This window comes from Myotis myotis, unplaced genomic scaffold (assembly GCF_014108235.1).
Source record: "Myotis myotis isolate mMyoMyo1 unplaced genomic scaffold, mMyoMyo1.p scaffold_m19_p_22, whole genome shotgun sequence".
Classification (NCBI taxonomy): Eukaryota; Metazoa; Chordata; class Mammalia; order Chiroptera; family Vespertilionidae; genus Myotis; species Myotis myotis.
In genome coordinates, this window is record NW_023416327.1 from 1,741,934 (window position 1) to 1,760,339 (window position 18,406).

General features: G+C 44.5%; 1 protein-coding gene across 4 annotated transcripts; it reads left to right on the plus strand.

The window, feature by feature from the left end:
• Positions 1-1,725: 1,725 nt before the first annotated feature.
• On the plus strand, positions 1,726-17,739 carry RCN2 (reticulocalbin 2). 4 transcript variants are annotated; one of them, XM_036355400.1, is made up of 8 exons: positions 1,727-1,900; positions 2,192-2,297; positions 5,079-5,275; positions 13,445-13,558; positions 15,095-15,191; positions 16,009-16,151; positions 16,744-16,901; positions 17,063-17,739. In XM_036355400.1, exons 1-7 carry the CDS (start codon positions 1,772-1,774, stop codon positions 16,894-16,896), a joined length of 939 nt encoding a protein of 312 aa, XP_036211293.1. In that variant the 5' UTR covers positions 1,727-1,771; the 3' UTR covers positions 16,897-16,901; positions 17,063-17,739. The 4 variants fall into 4 exon arrangements, with proteins under 4 accessions (XP_036211294.1, XP_036211295.1, XP_036211293.1 ...); XM_036355401.1 differs by having other exon boundaries at positions 1,726-1,900; positions 16,012-16,151; positions 16,744-17,739; XM_036355402.1 differs by having other exon boundaries at positions 1,726-1,900; positions 13,457-13,558; positions 16,744-17,739.
• The last annotated feature ends 667 nt before the right edge of the window (positions 17,740-18,406 follow it).

Consider the following 18,406-nt stretch of genomic DNA (forward strand, 5'->3'; position numbering starts at 1 on the left):
TGGGATCTGATGGAGTCGATCTCACAGGTAGACGGCCAGCGAGTGAAGACTCAAACGAAGGCCCTGTCACCATCTCTATGGCAACCGGAGTCCCCACTCCCGGGTGAGGTGACCTTATGGCGGAGACGGCCCAGCTCCAGCCGGAACAGCTGTCGTCTGTGTTGGGACGGAGACCCGCCCCGCCCCTGATGAGTCCATTTCTATAAAGTGGGTCTGGACGGGTCAGAAGGAGTCACCCGCATTGGTCCGTGGAGATGCAAGTGAGGATGTAGCTGCGATTGGATGGGGGAAGTATTAGTCCTGTTAGTCCAATGTGACCCAAGCACCAAGACGGCACCGGTTCGATTCCCGGTCGGGGCACATCCCCAGGTTGCGGACTCGACCCCCGTCAGGGGCGTGGAGGGGGCAGCCAATCCATGTTCCTCTCTCTATGATGTTTCTCTCTCTCTACCTCTCCCTTCCTCTCTTTCTAAGGTCATACATATTTTAAAGATTTTAGCCTCTTCTATGGGTCAGACACCTTACAGAGAATATTTACTATACTCCTCACACAAAATCAGATTTTTTATTCCATATTTTTACATCGTTTTAAGTAAATTAAGTCACCTATTCCAAGTTATATAGCCGGTGAGCTCCTGAACCTGAAGATCCAAACGGTATGTGCCTGGGTTCTTTCCCGGCACCGTTACTCCCCCGCAGGACAGAGGGCAGCAGACCAACAGCTGTAACTGCTGTGCGATGCCGCCTACATAAAGGTCAAGAACAGGCAGGACCTATACGCGCTGGTCGAGGGTTTCCTTCCTTCTGCTAAGCTGCCGGCTATTCCTCCCGTGCGAGCGTCTTTTGCTTTTCAACCTGCAGGGATGTGAAGCTGACGATTACCGAACACTTTACCATACCTGTCAGCTCCTTGTCTAAAGGCCCTGTATTATTTAACTGAATCCCCACGCTCTCTAAGGCAGTCTTATTCCTACGCCCATTTAAAAAAATATGTTTTATTGATTTTTTTACAGAGAAGAAGGGAGAGGAATAGAGAGTTAGAAACATCCATGAGAGAGAAACATCGATCAGCTGCCTCCTGCACACCTCCTACTGGGGATGTGCCCGCAACCAAGGTACAAGCCCTTGACCGGAATCGAACCCGGGACCCTCCAGTCCGCAGGCCGCGCTCTATCCACTGAGCCACACCGATCAGGGCCCTGCGCCCATTTTATAAGTAAACAAACAGGTTTCCGAGGCGCAGTAACTTGGCCAAAATAAAGAAGTGCAAGCCACAAAAGTGAGCATCGGATGCACATGCATCTGCGTGTGTGCATCCAGCGCTGGTGAGATAAGTCAGTGGAGATGCATGGAGACTGGAATGGACACGGCGGTCGGCTCTCCAGCTACCGCCCTTTCTCCACCAAAATGTCCCGCCTTTTCACTTCGGGAAACCGGGGCGGACGCTCGGCCTGGCCGGGAGTTTCTGGCCCGAATCCGCGGCTGTTCAGAAGGTTCTCCCCTCTAGCGGCCCCGCCCCCTCGCCCCGGCTCGCCCCGGCGCCGTGCGGACCAATCAGCGGCGCGGACGGACGCCCCGCCCCTCCGCCGGGTTATATAAGTTTGGCCGGAGCGCCGCTCTGCGCAGCCGCAGGCTCTGCTGAGCTCGCGCGACTGGCGGCCGGCGCCCCGCCCTCCGCGCTGCGTGCCCCACGTACGCGCCGCCGCAGACGCGCCCCCTCCCGCCTCCCGCCTCCCGCCTCCGCCTCTCCGTGTCCGCTGCGGCCGGCGCGATGCGGCTGGGCCCGAGGCCCGCGGCGCTGGGGCTGCTGCTGCTGCTGTGCGCTCCGGCGGCCGGCGCTGGCGACGCGCAGGGCGAGCACCGCACCGACTACGACCGCGAGGCGCTGCTGGGCGGCCAGGTGAGTGGGCCGGACCGGGCCGGGGCCAGGAGAGTCAGTCCCGGGCGGCCTGACTGGACGCTGGGCGGGACGCCGCTCACAAGGAACCCGGGGCCCGATCCCTTCTGCCCGCCCCCCCCCCCCCCCCCGAACGGGGCAGGGTCTCCGGGGCGTGTGGGGGCCGGGGCCTTGCAGAGCGGGTGTGAATGACCCCAAACCCCGCCTGCGAGGCTCTGCTGGCCGTACTTTCTCCCCCATTTTGGTCGCTGATAGTAACGCTTAACCCCCCCGTGTATCGCTTACCTTCCAAAGGAAGAAGTCGACGAATATGTTAAACTCGCCCCCGAAGAGCAACAAAAAAGACTGAAGTCGATCATAAAGAAAATAGACTTGGACTCGGATGGCTTTCTCACCGAAAGTAAGGACGTCCTGCCCGGCCGGCTAACAATGGACACAGAAACACATTTAGACGGGGTGGCTGCTGAGGGCCCTGGCTAATGCTCCCCCAAAGTAGAGGTGCTTTGAGCGTGTAAGGGACCTACTGAGTAGGCCTGATACCGGGAGATCTTTACTTTTTGCTTATTCTTTTATATTAAATTTATTGGGGTGACATTGGTTAATAAGATCACACAGGTTTCAGGGGTACAGTTCTATGATATTGCGTTGTGTCCCCATCACCCAAAGTAAAATCTTTAGCCGCCATATATTGGGCCCCTTTTGCTACCCCCCACCCCCTTCCCGCTGGTATACCTGGAAGTCTTTAGATACAGGATACTAAGCAAAACTCATGCTCTCTCCCATCCTATATAATAAAGAGCTAATATGCAAATGGTCTCACGCCATCACGGCTCAGACACCCAACACTGGGGAGAGAGCAATGGGGACCAGCCAGGGGGACCCACGGTCCGGGCACCAGTGCCTGCGGCCTGGGCAAAGCCACCCGTCATGGTCCGCTGCCTGCGGACAGCCAGAGGGAGGGAAGCCCAGGTCCCAGGTGCGGGTCGAGGCAGAGGCAGGGGCGATCAGGCAGGCAGGCAGAAGTGGGTTAGGGGCAATCAGACAGGTGGGCGATCAGACAGGCAGGCAGAAGTGGGTTAGGGGCGATCAGGGAGGCAGGCAGAGTGGGTTAGGGGCGATCAGGCAGGCAGGCGAGCAGTTAGGAGTTGGTGGTCCCTGATTGCAAGAGGCACTCAGACATCCCCTGAGGGGGTCCCAGATTGGAGAGGGTGCAGGCCAGGCTGAGGACCCCCCCGCATGAATTTCATATACCAGGCCTCTAGTAATATATAAACACCATTGGCCCTACGTGTATTCGATAAATCACACCTTGAGCAAACACCTATTCTTCATCAGACTTTTATCGGTGTCAACAATGCAATTTACTTTAGAGAAATATGCCAAAACCCAATTTAATATTTTAAGTATTGTTTTAGAATTATAAGAATTTGCTTCTTTTAACAAGCAACTAGAAAAAGACCTGTTGCATATGAATTATGTGTATGACAAATCATTACAGCTAATAGAGGCCCTAGAATCATCTTGTCCCCTTTCTTTGTAGAGATGAAGAAACTGCAGCTCAGAGGGGTTAATTAAATGCCTTTTTCAAATGAGTGGTAAAGCCAGGGCTGAAATCCAAATCTGATCTTCAGTTTTTAATATCTTGCACTTAAAACATATCTGAGTGCTCTTAGGTCGATTCTGTAGTCTGAAACGAAATGCACAGATTATTAAAAGAATATCTTAATAATATTAAATAGAAGCTAGTTTGCTATAACCTGTTTCAATGCAGCTCAGCATCTAAGGAATGAAATTGCTGGAGAGAATATTACAAACAGATCAGTTTAAGATTTGTTGTCAATAAAGTATCTACATTGGTGCCTTCGGGAGTATTGAGGCTTTGGTTCTTTCTACTTAAAACAAAGAACAAGAGAAGCTTACACTGTAATATCTAATAAGAATGGGTTCATCTTTGGTTAGGAAGCACACGGAACAAGTTGATTTGGAAGATTTTAATGTACCTGTTTGTAAGGGCCTGCATGTGGTCACGTATTTAGTAGTAAACATTTCAAAAATTTAAGTTAAAAGGAACTTATTCCAGATGTTCATTATACAGAGAAGAACACAAGCACTGGAGAAGGTGGGCGTCCCCTTAGGGAAAGCTGCGGTGAGCCACTGCTTCTGGTCACTGCCGGTCTGCTTTCTGTTGTGGGTGATGAGCTCCAAGTAAACTTAGAAAAACCCCTCGTTCGTGAGGACCCTTCAGGAAAGTGCTAACATGCACTTTGTTTCAGGGGAGACAAAAAGAACGCCTTATATTCACCTCACCGCCCCTGAATCTAGAAAAATCCCATTCTTTAAACCAAATGGTATACTGCTGCTATCTTTGCAAATAGTTGTTTTCTCCTCCGCTTTTTCTACCATGCGGCATGAATTTCTGTTTCTATTAATAGATTTTTAATAATTGATCTGAAAGTAGATATTTGAGATTTAGAAACTTTTCAGGTGTCTCGTTAAGACAGACAGCTGTTGCAAGAAGCGCATAAATCCTAATTGCTACCCATACTCGTGTCAGTCTCCTCCAGCTGTTCTGTGTCGCGGTTAGAGGGCGTAGACTGTAGGAGTGTTTCTCGACTGCAGTCACTTGAAGACCATTTCACAATCGAGGCCGTACCTACTTACCATCTATTGTTAGTATAGTGTTGATTCAACTCAATGTTAGATTTATTCTAAAGGAAAATTTTATATTACTTTTGTAAATGGAAACCATTTTTTTCTAATACTAATTAAAGTAAATTGTTTCAAAGATTTGTGCTTCATGATAGAATTATGATTGCAAAAGTTACTTGCAATTTTAGGGGTAATTTTTCTTTAAGTCACGTGCCATTTTGTCCGATTGTAATTCACTCACTAAGTACTTTCGGCGTCAGGGACTTCCTCGGTATTTGGAGGACCTCAGGGAACAAACCATGCACAATCGCTGTTCTGGAGGAGCTTACCTCTCCTCAGGCCACATTTGTAATGTCCGAGCCTCCAAACGGCCTCCCCACCTCCCCTCGTATTTCCATGAGCACTGCTAAGTCTGCTCAGTCAGTATTGGCAAACACTGCAGTTTTGCGTGTGTCTTTTAGCGATGGTCTAGAAATCCTCTAAGTATGAGAATTACTGTTAACGTCTATTGTGTTCTGGGGAATTCCCGCAGGTGAACTCAGTTCATGGATTCAGATGTCGTTTAAACATTATGCTATGCAAGAAGCAAAACAACAGTTCGTGGAGTACGATAAAAACAGTGATGGCCGTGTGTCGTGGGACGAATACAACATTCAGATGTACGACCGCGTGATTGACTTCGACGAGAACACAGCTCTGGATGACGCAGAAGAGGAGTCCTTCAGGCAGGTGGGAGCATGTGCACAACTGCCTTTTGAATGAGAGAGTGGAAGGGAGGGGGAGACACAGAGAGAGAGACATTGACGTGAGAGAGGCGTCGATCGGTTGCCTCCCGCAGCTGCTCCTTTTTAAGACGGGTCGTACTCCAGTGCAGGTGTATACTGTATTTTGTGCATCCATTCATCTGTAAATGGACACGTGGGTTTGCTTTAACTTTTTGGCTCTTATTAATAACTAGAGGCCCGGTGGACGAAACGCGTGCATGGGTGGGGTCCCTAGGACTGGCCTGCGATCAGGGCCTGTGGAGGTCGTCTCATCCAGTCCTGGACAGGGCCTGCTGGGCAGGGGGAGGGACTGCGGGAGGTTTGCTGGCCGTGGGAGGTTGGCTGTGTGAGCACATTGACCACCAGGGTGTAGCTCCTGTGTTGAGCATCTGCCCCCTGGTGGTCAGTGTGCGTCATAGTGACTGGTTGACCAGTCGTTTGGTCCTTAGGTTGTAATGGTCACTTAGGCCTTTATATAGATAGATGTGGCTATGAACATGGGTGTGCAAATATCTGTTTGAGACCCTACTTTAAGTTTTTGGAGGGAATGTGTCCAGAAGTGTAGTTGGAATTGCTGGATCATATGGTGATGCTATTTTAATTTTTTAAGGAGCTGCAGTACTGTCTTCCATAGTGGCTCCGCCCTTTAAAGTAACTCATTTTTGAAGATTCTGTATGACTGTAGTTCTATTGCCTCTCATGGTTTAATTTGTTTAAATATATGCTGCTTAAGCAGAGCTGAGGAAGACAGTATTTAGGAAACATTTATTTAGTAAATAGAACTTTTCAAGACAACTGTTTTCTTCAGAAATTGCTATTTTAAATACTTTTGTATTTCAAATTAGTTTTACAATCTTTTTCTTAAAATGATAGTTGTTCTTATGTGGAAAAATACAAAGCCAAGCACGTGGCTGCAAACCATTATGTCCCAAAATATTGTTAGTCAAGGGTATTTGGCAAACATTTGAGCCACTTCAAATTCTTTAACTTACCCATTATCAGTCCCCACCTTTTAGTTATTGGCCGTATGTCATCGTGGTCTGTGTTGTTTGTTTTAGAACTGTATGGGCCGCTTGAGCTCTAGAGGCCATCCGAGCTCAGAGTTGGTCGTTGCTCTGCTAGTAATGCTGCATGTGCTGGGCATTTGCCCCCAGAGTAGAGGTAAAGGGCTGCCCGTCTGCCTGGCTTTCCATCCAGCTGCCCCACTAACAGTTCTTCAGCTTTGGGTCAGTTATGTAACCACCTTACGCTTTAGTTTCTTTATATCTGATAATGGGATGATAATAGTAGGAGAAATAGTAGCAGCTCTGTATTAAATTATAAGAATATTGTTGAAGAAAGCACATGCAGATCACACTCATTTAATATTTATATATAACTAGAGGCCTGGTGCAAGAATTCGTGCAACAGTGGTGTCCATCGGTCCCTGTGGAATCAGGCCGAAACCGGCTCTCCGACATCCCCAGAGGGTTCCCGGATTGTGAGAGGGCACAAGCCAGGCCAAGGGATCCCACCAGTGCACGATCGGGTCCAGGGAGGGACCGTGGGAGGGCTCCAGGGCGTGTCCGGCCCACCTTGCTTAGTCCCGATCAGCAAGACCCCAGCAATAAGGTAACCTAACAGTTGGAGCGTCTGCCCCCTGGTGGTCAGTACACGTCATAGCAACTGGTCGACCAGTCTACTGTCTGCCCTTGTGGCCAGTGCAGGTCATAGCGGGTGGTTGAGTGACCTTAGTTAGCATATCATTAGCATATTATGCTTTGATTGGTTGAACGGACAACTGGACACAGCATATTAGGCTTTTATTATATAGGGTCAGCTTTTAAAAATATTTGAGGCATTTGCTAACTATATCAGCATTAGGTTAGTTAGAATTTACTTAATTCACAGAGGAAAAATGTATCTTTTGTTTTTCTTTTTTCCTCCTTATTTGGGTGTTGGTCTTACAGCAGACTGGAGAGTACGAATCAGTCTTTCCACTGCTTAGTGCCTAAGAGAAAACAAAGGGTGATAAAGTGAGGTTGGAGACTGGTCTCTCTACTAGGTACCCTCTTTTCCCTCCTTTGTATTAACTTATCCTAAAAAGCATCATTCAGTGCCCTAGCCAGTTTGGCCGAGTGCAGGGGTGGGCACACTTTTTGACTCGAGGGCCACAATGGGTTCTTAAACTGGACCGGAGGGCTGGAACAAAAGCATGGATGGAGTGTTTGTGTGAACTAATACACGTTAACACTGCTGCTGGTGAAGGAGCAGAGGGGAGAGCGAGAGAACCCTCCGCTCTTTCGGCTCCGTGGGCCGGATAGAACAGCCGAACGGGCCGGATCCGGCCCGTGGGCCGTAGTTTGCCCACGGCTGGCCTAGTGGATAGAGTGTCAGCTTGTAGACTAAAACGGCCCAGGTTCTATTCTGGTCAAGGGCACATGCCCAGGTTGTGGGCTCGATACCCAGTTGGGGGCGTGCAGGAGGCAGCCAGTCAATGATTGTCTCTCATCATTGATGTTTCTCTCTTTCCCTTTCTCTCTGAAATCAATAAAAATATATTTTTTTTAAAAAAGCATCATTCAAGTTCTGACACTTCACTAAAACCAAACCATTGTGTGATATGACTTACTTACCAGGGAACAACAGAGAAGTCAAATACAGTATTTTAAAATATGATTATAATTAGGTTCTAATGCTATTCTTTTTTTCCCTTTGGCACCCAAAAGGTTTAATTACTATCTAATCACAATATAAGAGATGTGTTTGTTTTTTAAAAAATTCAATATTTTTGAGAGGGGGTGATCAGTAAATGTGACGTTGAGAAGAAAGTCTTCTCCCATTAACATAAATTGCAGTGAGCAGTTTGTCATTGGAAAGATGTCTGGTTCTAATGCAGACTTCCTCACCCACACACTCAGTAATGTTGATTATAAGTCTCTCTCTTTTAAGAATGAATTAGCCTGGCTGGTGTGGCTCAGTGTTGAGTGTCGACCCATGAACCAAGGGGTCACCCATTCAATCCCTGGTTAGGGCACCCGGCTTGTGGGCTCATCCCCAATATTGGGCATGCAAGAGGCAGCAGGTTGATGTTTCTCTCATCGATGTTCCTTTCCTACCTCTCTTTCAAAAAATCAGTTACACAGAAAACAGTTTTTTAAGAGTGAATTCGATGGAGCATAAATGAACACTTCTCAATGGGGTCCTATTGGGTAGGTATTCTTTGATAACCCAGGAATATGTGTCTATTCTACTTTATTAGAATTTGATATAATTTCCTCAAAGTAGAATAGACCTCTAAAAGTGAATGTGGTATATAAAGATGAAAGAGTTGCATTATTTTTCAAAATTTAAAAATCAGTGGTGAAGAATGAGTCAGTCCTAAAGTTACAGACTAAACATTATACCATAAATAAATCATAAAAAGTAATGGGCTCCCAGTCATCCCACTTCTGGGAATATATCCCAAGAAACCCGAAACATCAATCAGAAAGAATGCATGCGCCCCTCTGTTCATAGCAGCACAACGTACAATAGCTAAGATCTGGAAACAGCCCAAGTGCCCATCAGCAGATGAGTGGGTGAAAAAGCTGTGGCACATTTATACCATGGAATACGATGCAGCAGTGAAAAAAAGAATCTCTTACCCCTGAGAAAATGTGGAGGGACCTGGAGAGTATTATGGCTAAGTGAAATAAAACAGTGAGAGAAGACAAGTATCACATGATCTCACTCATGTAGAATCTAATGAACAAAATAAACTGATGAACAAAATAAATCCAGAGACATAGAAGCATGGAACAGACTGACAATTTCAGAGGCAAGGTGTGGGAGAGATTGACTGGGGAACTTATATGCATATATGCATGGCCTGTGGACACAGACAATAGTGTAGTGCAGGCCTGGGAGGGCCGGTTTGGGTGGAGGGGTTGGTTGGGGGGAAAGGGGGGCATCTGGAATACTTTGAACAGTTAAGATTTTTTTTTAAGTAATGGGCTGTCTAAAATAATGTTTTCTATATGGTAGTCTATTAAAAACAATTGACTACCTGAATTTATGTTATTTTTAATATGGAAAATAGAGATAACCGTGAATAATGACCCTCTCGGGCTATGAAATGCCTGAAAGGGCCGTTCTGTATGGGATGATGAACAAGTGCAATCAGCATCTTGAAGCAAGATAACTAACGTCTGGGGACCTGCCTGGGAAAGGTTCAGCTCTAACTTTTAAAGCCAGCTGCTGAGTGTGCGTGCATCAGCAGTATTTCCTTATGTTCAATATGCTCTTACACAGGGCAAATCAGAATGTTAGGACCTGGACTCTGGTATCACTAAGTATGCATGTCTTCATGTAAAGTCGTTAGCCGACCCAAACATGGCAGTTCTGTTCTTCACAAGGTTCTGTTACCATATAAAAATGACTATTGTTTTCACTACTGTATGTGCTGTTTTCTATCATCCAGTAGAATACAAGGTTTTTGCACAGAAGAAAAGAGTGTTGAGTTTGGGAAACTAAGAATCTTTTGTATCATCTTTAGAAATTGGCCACTTAGGAAAAAGTCCTTCTGTGTTTTGGCTTCTTGAATGTGAGTTGCACTTACATTGTGTTCTTCAAATGACCATGAATGACTTTTTGGTTGTTTTTTTAAGAAATCTCAGTCTGTTGAAAGAAATCCTTTCTTTATAAGCGAATTTGGCCAAATTCAGCTCCCTCTGGCGAAACGTGGACCTTGTTGTTCCAACTGGAAGGGCTCTTCCGTCAGGAAAGCTGAGCACTCAGTATTCAGAAATGTGGTTTATTCCAGAAGAACTTGATTGACTCAGCAAAGTACACCAAGTTCTTGTTTGTCTATTTTTGCCTGTTAAACCTGAATATAAAATGTAAAATGTTCGGTTTAGTTATTAAAAGTATGAAAGATGCAGATAAAAGCAGCTATTTGGAAACTTTTTTTTCTTTTCTATCAGATTTGGTTGAGTGCAACTAACTGTCCAGTGGAATCTGAATGTTTTGTTTTTTTTTAATTAAATCTTTATTGTTCAGATTATTACATTTGTTCCTCTTTTTTCCCCCCATAACTCCCCTCCTCCCAGTTCCCGCCCCACCCTCCACCCTCAATCCCCACCCACTGTCCTCATCCATAGGTGCACGATTTTTGTCCAGTCTCTTCCCGCATCTCCCACACCCCTTTCCCCCCCAAGAATAGTCAGTCCATTCCCTTTCTATGTCCCTGATTCTATTATGATCACCAGATTATTTATTCACTTGATTCTTAGATTCACTTGTTGATAGATGCATGTTTGTTGTTCATAATTTGTATCTTTACCTTTTTCTTCTTCTTCCTCTTCTTAAAGGATACCTTTCAGCATTTCATATAATACTGGTTTGGTGGTGATGAACTCCTTTAGCTTTTCCTTATCTGTGAAGCTCTTTATCTGACCTTCAGTTCTGAATGATAGCTTTGCTGGATAAAGTAATCTTGGTTGTAGGTTCTTGGTATTCATCACTTTGAATATTTCTTGCCACTCCCTCCTGGCCTGCAAAGTTTCTGTTGAGAAATCAGCTGACAGTCGTATGGGTATTCCCTTGTAGGTAACTGAGTTTCTTTCTCTTGCTGCTTTTAAGATTCTGTCTTTGTGTTTTGCTCTTGGCATTTTAATTATGATGTGTCTTGGTGTGGTCCTCTTTGGATTCCTTTTGTTGGGGTTCTCTGCGCTTCCTGGACCTGTAAGTCTATTTCTTTCACCAGGTGGGGGAAGTTTTCTGTCATTATTTCTTCAAATAGGTTTTCAATATCTTGCTCTCTCTCTTCTTCTGGCACCCCTATAATTCTGATGTTGGTACGCTTGAAGCTGTCCCAGAGGCTCCTTACACTATCTTCGTATTTTTGGATTCTTTTCTCATTTCGCTTTTCCAGTTGGGTGTTTTTTGCTTCTTCGCATTTCAAATCTTTGACTTGATTTTTGCGCTCCTCTGGTCTGCTGTTGGGAGTCTGTATAATATTCTTTATTTCAGTCAGTGTATGCTTAATTTCTAGTTGGTTCTTTATCATAACATCGAGGGTCTCATTAGATTTCTTGAGGATCTCACTACATTTATCGGCGGTCTCACCAGTCTTTTCGAGGGCCTTACTAAGTTTATCGGCAGCTTCTAGACAGTTCTTGAGAGACCTTAAAAGTGTGGTTTTGAGCTCTATATCTTCCATTTCTGACATTTGCGTCCTGTTTCTTTGTCTCCGCATTTTTTTATCTTTTCTTGGTGCACCCCCTAGTGGTCTTTGTGCGCAGTCTTGTTGTAGTTAAGCCTTGATTGTCGGCAATACCAGGGGTGATTTGGAATCTGAATGTTTAAAGATGAATTCTTTGGGGGAATAAGTGAGCTCTCCTCTGTGAATCAGTTATTGTAGAAGCAGCGTTGTTGCCATGAGTCAGTGCTACCTACCTTAGCAGTGAAAGACATGAATTAAAAGCTTCTAAAATATTAGAAATTGCGACTTTTTAAATGTGAAGTTTAATAATACAATCAGCTTATAAAAAGAAAAGTATTTGCCCTAGCCGGTTTGGCTCAGTGGATGGAGCGTCAGCCTGCAGACTGAAGGGTCCTGATTTCTATTCCGCTCAAGGGTGCATGCCTGGGTTGTGGGCTCAGTCCCCAGTGGGGGACGTGCAGGAGGCAGCCGATCGGTGATTCTTTTTCATCATGGATGTTTCTGTCTCTCCCTCTCCTTTCCTCTCTGAAATCAATAAAAGTATTTTTTTTAAAGAAGGGAAAGTATTCTCATAAGAAGACTATTTCTGAAACTTGCGAATATATTTTTGAAGACCAGAAACAGTTTTCAATTGGCATAGTAATCCCGCTGGTGTGTCTCTGTGGTTGAGCATAGACCAGGGTGGGCAAACTTTTTGACTCGAGGGCCACAATGGGTTCTTAAACTGGACCGGAGGCCGGAACAAAAGCATGGATGGAGTGTTTGTGTGAACTAATATAAATTCAAAGTAAACATCATTACATAAAAGGGTACGGTCTTTTTTTTTTTTTTTTTTTTTTTTTTTTTTAGTTTTATTCATTTCAAAACGGGCCGGATCCGGCCCGCAGGCCGTAGTTTGCCCACGGCAGGCATAGACCCATGAGCCAGGAGGTCACGATTCAGTTCCAGGTCAGGCACATGCCTGGTTGCCAGCTAGATCCCCGGTAGGGGGCATGCAGGAGGCAGCCAATCAATAAATCTCTCATTTTTAATATTTCTTCCCTTATCCCTTCCTCTCTCTGAAATGAATAAAAATATTTTTAAAAACACAGTCTAAATTTATCGGTTTTTGGGGATTCAAAAGAAATTGAGATCAATTGTTAAAGAAAAGAATGTGTACTACTGTGGAAAGACCAGAATGGATCCAAGTTCAAAATATTTTAGCTGTATTTCTGACATCCCTTTCAGCAAATCACTTAATCTCAAGTTTTTCAATAATAGTAATTTGTCACATTTAGTAAATGTTTATTACTTAAGGTTTACTAATTGCTGAATGGGATTCATATTCCAGTTGCTTAATAGAACGACACCCAACCAACTGAGCCGCACTGGCCAGGGCCCTCTTGTTGACTTTTGCTTTTGTTGCTTTTGCTTTTGGTGTTGGATTGTCCCCATTTTATAGTTGAGGAAACCCGGGGAGTGAAGCAGTTTGCCTAAAGGAACACGGCTAGTAAGTGGCATTGCTGGAGTTCTGCTCCGAGTTTCTGACTCTGGAGCAGTGGTTCTCAACCTTCCTAATGCCGCGACCCTTTCATACAGTTCCTCATGTTGTGGTGACCCCCAACCATAAAATTATTTTTTTTGCTACTTCATCACTGTAATGTTGCTACTGTTAGGAATCGTCACGTAAATATCTGATATGCAGGATGCATTTAGGCGACCCCTGTGAAAGGGTCGTTTGACCCCCCCCCCAAGGGGTCGCGACCCACAGGTTGAGAACCGCTGCTAGAGCCTGTCACTGCCTGTAATGAGTGTCATTTGCCCTAGCAACCTTCAGAGGGATGATGTGAAGATAAAATAACGTATGAAAATGTGCTTTAGATTTCGCATGGTTTGTACTTTTGGAAGTCTTGTTTGTGATTATATATTATGATGAGACCTTTGAACATGTTCAATATCTAATTTTCCAAGCTTCATCTAAAGGACAAGAAGCGATTTGAAAAAGCTAACCAGGACTCAGATCCCGGTTTGAATCTTGAAGAGTTCATTGCTTTTGAGCATCCTGAAGAAGTGGATTATATGACGGTAAGGAATGAAGGTTTAATCGAGTCATTGAGTGGCCAGAGCGTTAAGGCCTGTTTTAAGGAGGCGATCACGACGAACTGTGCACAACCCGCGTTTTAAGAGCCAGGAAGAGCCAGGTTCTCCCCGGTTCAGGTTTGGGCTGGGGAGGAGGGTTTCTGGGGTGGCGGTTGCTTATTGGGAGGGAGAAGGTAAAGGACTTTTTAAAAAATCTCTGTAATAGATATGAGCAGCACTCTTTCCTGGTTTTCAGACTTTTCTCTGGTTTTTCTATATTAAAAGCCAGAGTTAAAACTTGTGAAGACCTTCAGTCTTGGGAAACGTCCCGCGTTAGGATCTGTTTTCATGGGGTGGGTACCAGCACAACTGCTAACGACCAACGATGTTTTTGCAACTTGAGGCATAAAGAGTCCTGTCGTCCCTGAAGTACTGGAAAGAAATGCCAACCCTTCAAACGTTGTTGCGCTCCGGGTGTAACTTGGCAAACGTTGGCTGGGACTTAGGACGTGGCGAGCTTCTTGAGAGCAAAAGCCACCGTGGGGAGAGCAGAGACGAGCAAAAAGTCACTTTAAAGGAGACTCACATTTGCATGGAGGCCGGGTGCCTGGCCTCCGTCTCCAGCGGTGTGGTCTGTGCGCGAGAGGTCAGGGAGGCAGCTGTGGCTTTTGTTTCGGTCACGGTCAGGTGCGGCTGCCTCGGTCGCAAGCTGCAGACCGCTTTCTCCACGGCCCAGCGGCAGGACAGCACCGCTAGCACCACTTCTCTTGCCATCGGGAGGCTTTGGACTTCTCACTTGGCTCAAAATACATGACCTGGTTGAAGGACAGTGCTGGGCACCATTCGATTGAGGCCAAACTTCAGTGAGACAAGCGCCTTCGCCCTGTCGGGGCTGACAGTGCTAGTGCTGGCTCTTGTTTCTCTGGGAAGGAAGGAACATTGGAAGATTGAGAAGGGGGTGACCAGATAACAATGACACCATTTAGGCATTTGGTGTTTTGGTCTGGAATTCAAGGTGGCAGTGAAATGAAAGAGACATGATCAAAGTTTGAAGCAGGTATAGACAGGACATTGTGACTAAATAAGTATGGGAGAGAAGAGTCAGAGATGCCGCGGCCCTGAGCGTGTACAACAGTAGGAGATGGACGTGCCGGGACAGGGGGTGGGGATGGGCTGAGCTGGACAGAAGGCAGCACGAGGTGTGTGGCCGACCAGCACGTGGGCCTCCCTCAGAGCAGCAGTGATGTAGGAGAGAGGGGTTCTGATGGGTTGGATGAAAAGTGGAGTTAAAGGAGACGGGCCTCAGACGATGTTCTTGAGAAGCAGGAAAATGAGGTCAGTGCTGAGGGTTTCAGAGGGCGAGGGGGCTCTAACAACAGCCTAAGGACGCTGGGCTTACTCTGTGGTGGTGCCTCCCGCTTCTGGTTCCAGGGTTTGCAAGCGTAGACCGTCCTAGTGATTGTCCCTAAAGCAGCCCTGTAGTAGGAGGACCCGGGTGGCGGCAGCACTGGAAACGTCGTTACTAATTTATTTCTATGATAGGAGTTTGTCATTGAAGAGGCGTTAGAAGAACATGACAAAAATGGTGATGGATTCGTTAGTTTGGAAGAATTTCTTGGTGACTACAGGCGGGACCCAGGTAAGTAGCTGAGGGGTGTGGAAGGAGGGGGCAAATGCAACTAAAAGGAAAGGAAATGGAACAAGAAGCCCTTGCCTGATTTATGCTCGCTCTGCCCAGTGAGACAAGCTCAACGAAGGGACTGGGAGCTCATCTCTGAATGCTGTCTGGCTCGCTTAGTACCACGTCTAGATTCTAACATGTCTTCCTTTCGTGACAAATGTAATGTGATTATCAAATCAAATGAGGGAGGAAGTAAAGGTGGATATTTTTAAACAAAATCCTGTATCTTTTGATGTAGATCTTAAAAGAGAAATAAATATAAATACTGTGAATACTGGTGTAGACTGTGGAAGGTGACTTACAATGGTTTGAAATTTGAGGAGTTTGTATATGTCTTTTTTCTGAAATTTTTCCAGAATTGTTGCTTAAAAGCATCCCTTGCTGTGAATGTCACTTTGAAATTACACATAGCATTATTCTTTAAGAACACGTAAGAAGCTTTATATAGCCACATGACATACCAAACATTTTTCCCAGATCAAATTTGGGAAAACTAGTTATAACAAATAGCAGTTAATAAAATTACTAGTTTGTGAGAATTTGCAACAATTTAAAAACTCGTAGTTGTTTAGACCTGTGTGTCACTGTTGAAAATTACTATATAGTTTATATGTATTTTAGCACTTTTTAGTTAAGTATTTTTGTATCTTTGGGCATTTTTTATGTAGTAGGCTTTAAATTCATTCCCTTTATTCTAGGGATATATCAAACTTCTCATTATGTACATGTGATATTCTTATGTGTGTATTTGTTGTTGATTTCTTTTAATCTAAAGCAGCAAATGAAGACCCAGAGTGGATACTAGTTGAGAAAGACAGGTTCCTAAATGATTACGACAGAGATGCGGACGGCAGGCTTGACCCTCAGGAGCTGCTCTCCTGGGTGGTGCCCAACAACCAGGGCATTGCCCAGGAGGAGGTGAGTGTTCCAGAGTGGCACGTCTCTCTGCAGATTTCTTACTGTTGATAGGAAAGGAAGTTCAAATTTTTAAGCCTAAGAAAGAAGCAATTAAATTATTTAGGATCCGTGCATTGCTGTTTCTTCATTTAAATCTTTGAACGGTTTTAGATCATCAAGGGGACATGGAAGTTAAAATTGCATTATGTAGTAATTTGATAGGACAGTTAGAATAATAAATTTTGTATTTGCCTGTAGGGGCTCAAAATGGGTTATGTTCATTTTGCTTAACTTTGAGATATCCTGAATCAGATTTGAGTTGAAAGGAGGCAGAATCCAGTGGAAATTAACAAAGGAGATAATGAGAAGCCGGAGACAGATCCACTTACATGTGTAATGTTTTCATTTACTTAGACAATGAGCACTTGAACGGAGCAATAATCATTTTGGTCAGTGATTCTGTTATTGCTCACAGGCCCCTTTAAAAATATGGTGCAAACAATGAATGAATAAACGTATGAATGGTTCTGGAAAATCAAATCCCCATTGAAATGTGAACATCTTGCTGAAAATATGTATTACACCTGACCCGTTGAATTATCTTGTGTTAAAGGCTCTTCATCTCATCGACGAAATGGATTTGAATAACGACAGGAAGCTCTCGGAGGCAGAGATTCTGGAGAACCAGGACTTGTTTCTGACCAGCGAAGCCACAGATTATGGCCGACAGCTCCATGACGAATATTTCTATCATGACGAGCTGTAATCATGGTACTGGCTCCTTTTATAATCTGTTACCAGTGTTACTTTTGTGATAAAATTTCGAAGAGGTTATTTTCCACTCTGAAGTCTTACCACAATCAGGTGTATGTTAATGTAGATGATAATTCCGGCCTTTTAGGAGAAAAACAAAACCCCGACGTTTATTTCAGAAATGCATTGGAGAAAACAATATTGTGCCGTCTGACGACAAAGCCTTTCCCATCTGCTCCTCCTCTTCCGAACCGTGTTGTGGAATGTGTTGAGTTCCAGTTCCATACTTGAGGAAACGGAGCGTTCAGGACGCCTGGGCAATACTACAGGCGTATGTGGCCGAGCTGTACATTTTCCTTCTTTAAGTAGCACTAATTTGAGAACTGACGGGAGTACATTGTTTTTAGATTTAGCATTTTGTTTTAAAAACCTTTAAAGGAATGTGTAGAAGAATTTTTACTCACACATAAGTTGAGAAGTTCTGCTTAATTTTTAAATGGTTCCTATCAAGGGTTTTACTGTATGAAATAGAACTTTATATTTTTGCATACTTATAGATAGTAATTATATTTAATGTGTAATGATAGCTCTATGGTGTGTGGAACTTGAGATTGTCTTGAACTCTTTTCTCTTTTGACTGATTAAAAATGAAGTGTCCTATCTTTTTCAATGTTTGTTAGTTTTCTTTAATCTTCCTGGTAAACCTTGAATTTCACGTAGGTTTTGTTCTATTACACACTATCCCACCTTATCCATTCCTGTATTTTGATAGTGAGTGTTCCAGAACTCTGTTAAATTATTCTTGTTCCATACTTGTATCTTTTTTTTTAATAAAAGAATACCATAATTAAATGTATACTGGATACATTTCAGTTGCTATTGTAGCAAATATGGCTGTGCTGTTTGGGGCTAGAAATAATTGTAAGAATTACACAGGTTGAAATCACCAGTAGAGCTCAATTTCAGTTATACTAAGTTGAAATCATATTTGGTAAACACTTCTCTATACCAAAATGGTCAGTTTTGTGTGTGTGTGTGTGGTTAATCCTCACCCGAGGACATTTTTCCATTTTTTACGGAGAGTGGAAGGGAGAAGGAAAGACAGAGTGAAACATTGATGTGAGAGAGACACATCGATGAGTTGCCTCCTGCACATGCCCCAACCAGGGCCGGCCAGGGAGAAGCCTGCAACTGAGGTACCTGCCCTTGACTGGAATCAAACCCGGGACCCTTCGGTCCGCAGTACGACACTCTGCTGACCCAGACCGGCTAGGGCCAAAGTGGTCAGTGTTGACCTTATTTAGCAATTCAACTTACTACGTTTGGGGGGAATAAGAAAAGTGAGAAGGCGAGGAATTCATGTTTCCATAGCTCTGACCCACAAATAGTTTTCTCTCAAAATGTTTTTATTTGTGGGTGAGCATTCTGTTAATATTTCTCCTACAATTCATGAAAAGGTATCACAAGTAATTTGCTTCATTTCAACATTGAGTTTTTGCTGAGTGTTTACACTTCCTGTCTGC

Bases quoted from the DNA above. Each gene is read 5' to 3' on its own strand.
- RCN2 (XM_036355399.1), top strand. From the start codon at position 1,772: ATGCGGCTGGGCCCGAGGCCCGCGGCGCTGGGGCTGCTGCTGCTGCTG. The intron at 1,901-2,191 runs GTGAGTGGGCCG...TACCTTCCAAAG, and splicing joins AGGCGCTGCTGGGCGGCCAG to GAAGAAGTCGACGAATATGT. The intron at 13,559-15,094 runs GTAAGGAATGAA...TTTCTATGATAG, and splicing joins AAGAAGTGGATTATATGACG to GAGTTTGTCATTGAAGAGGC.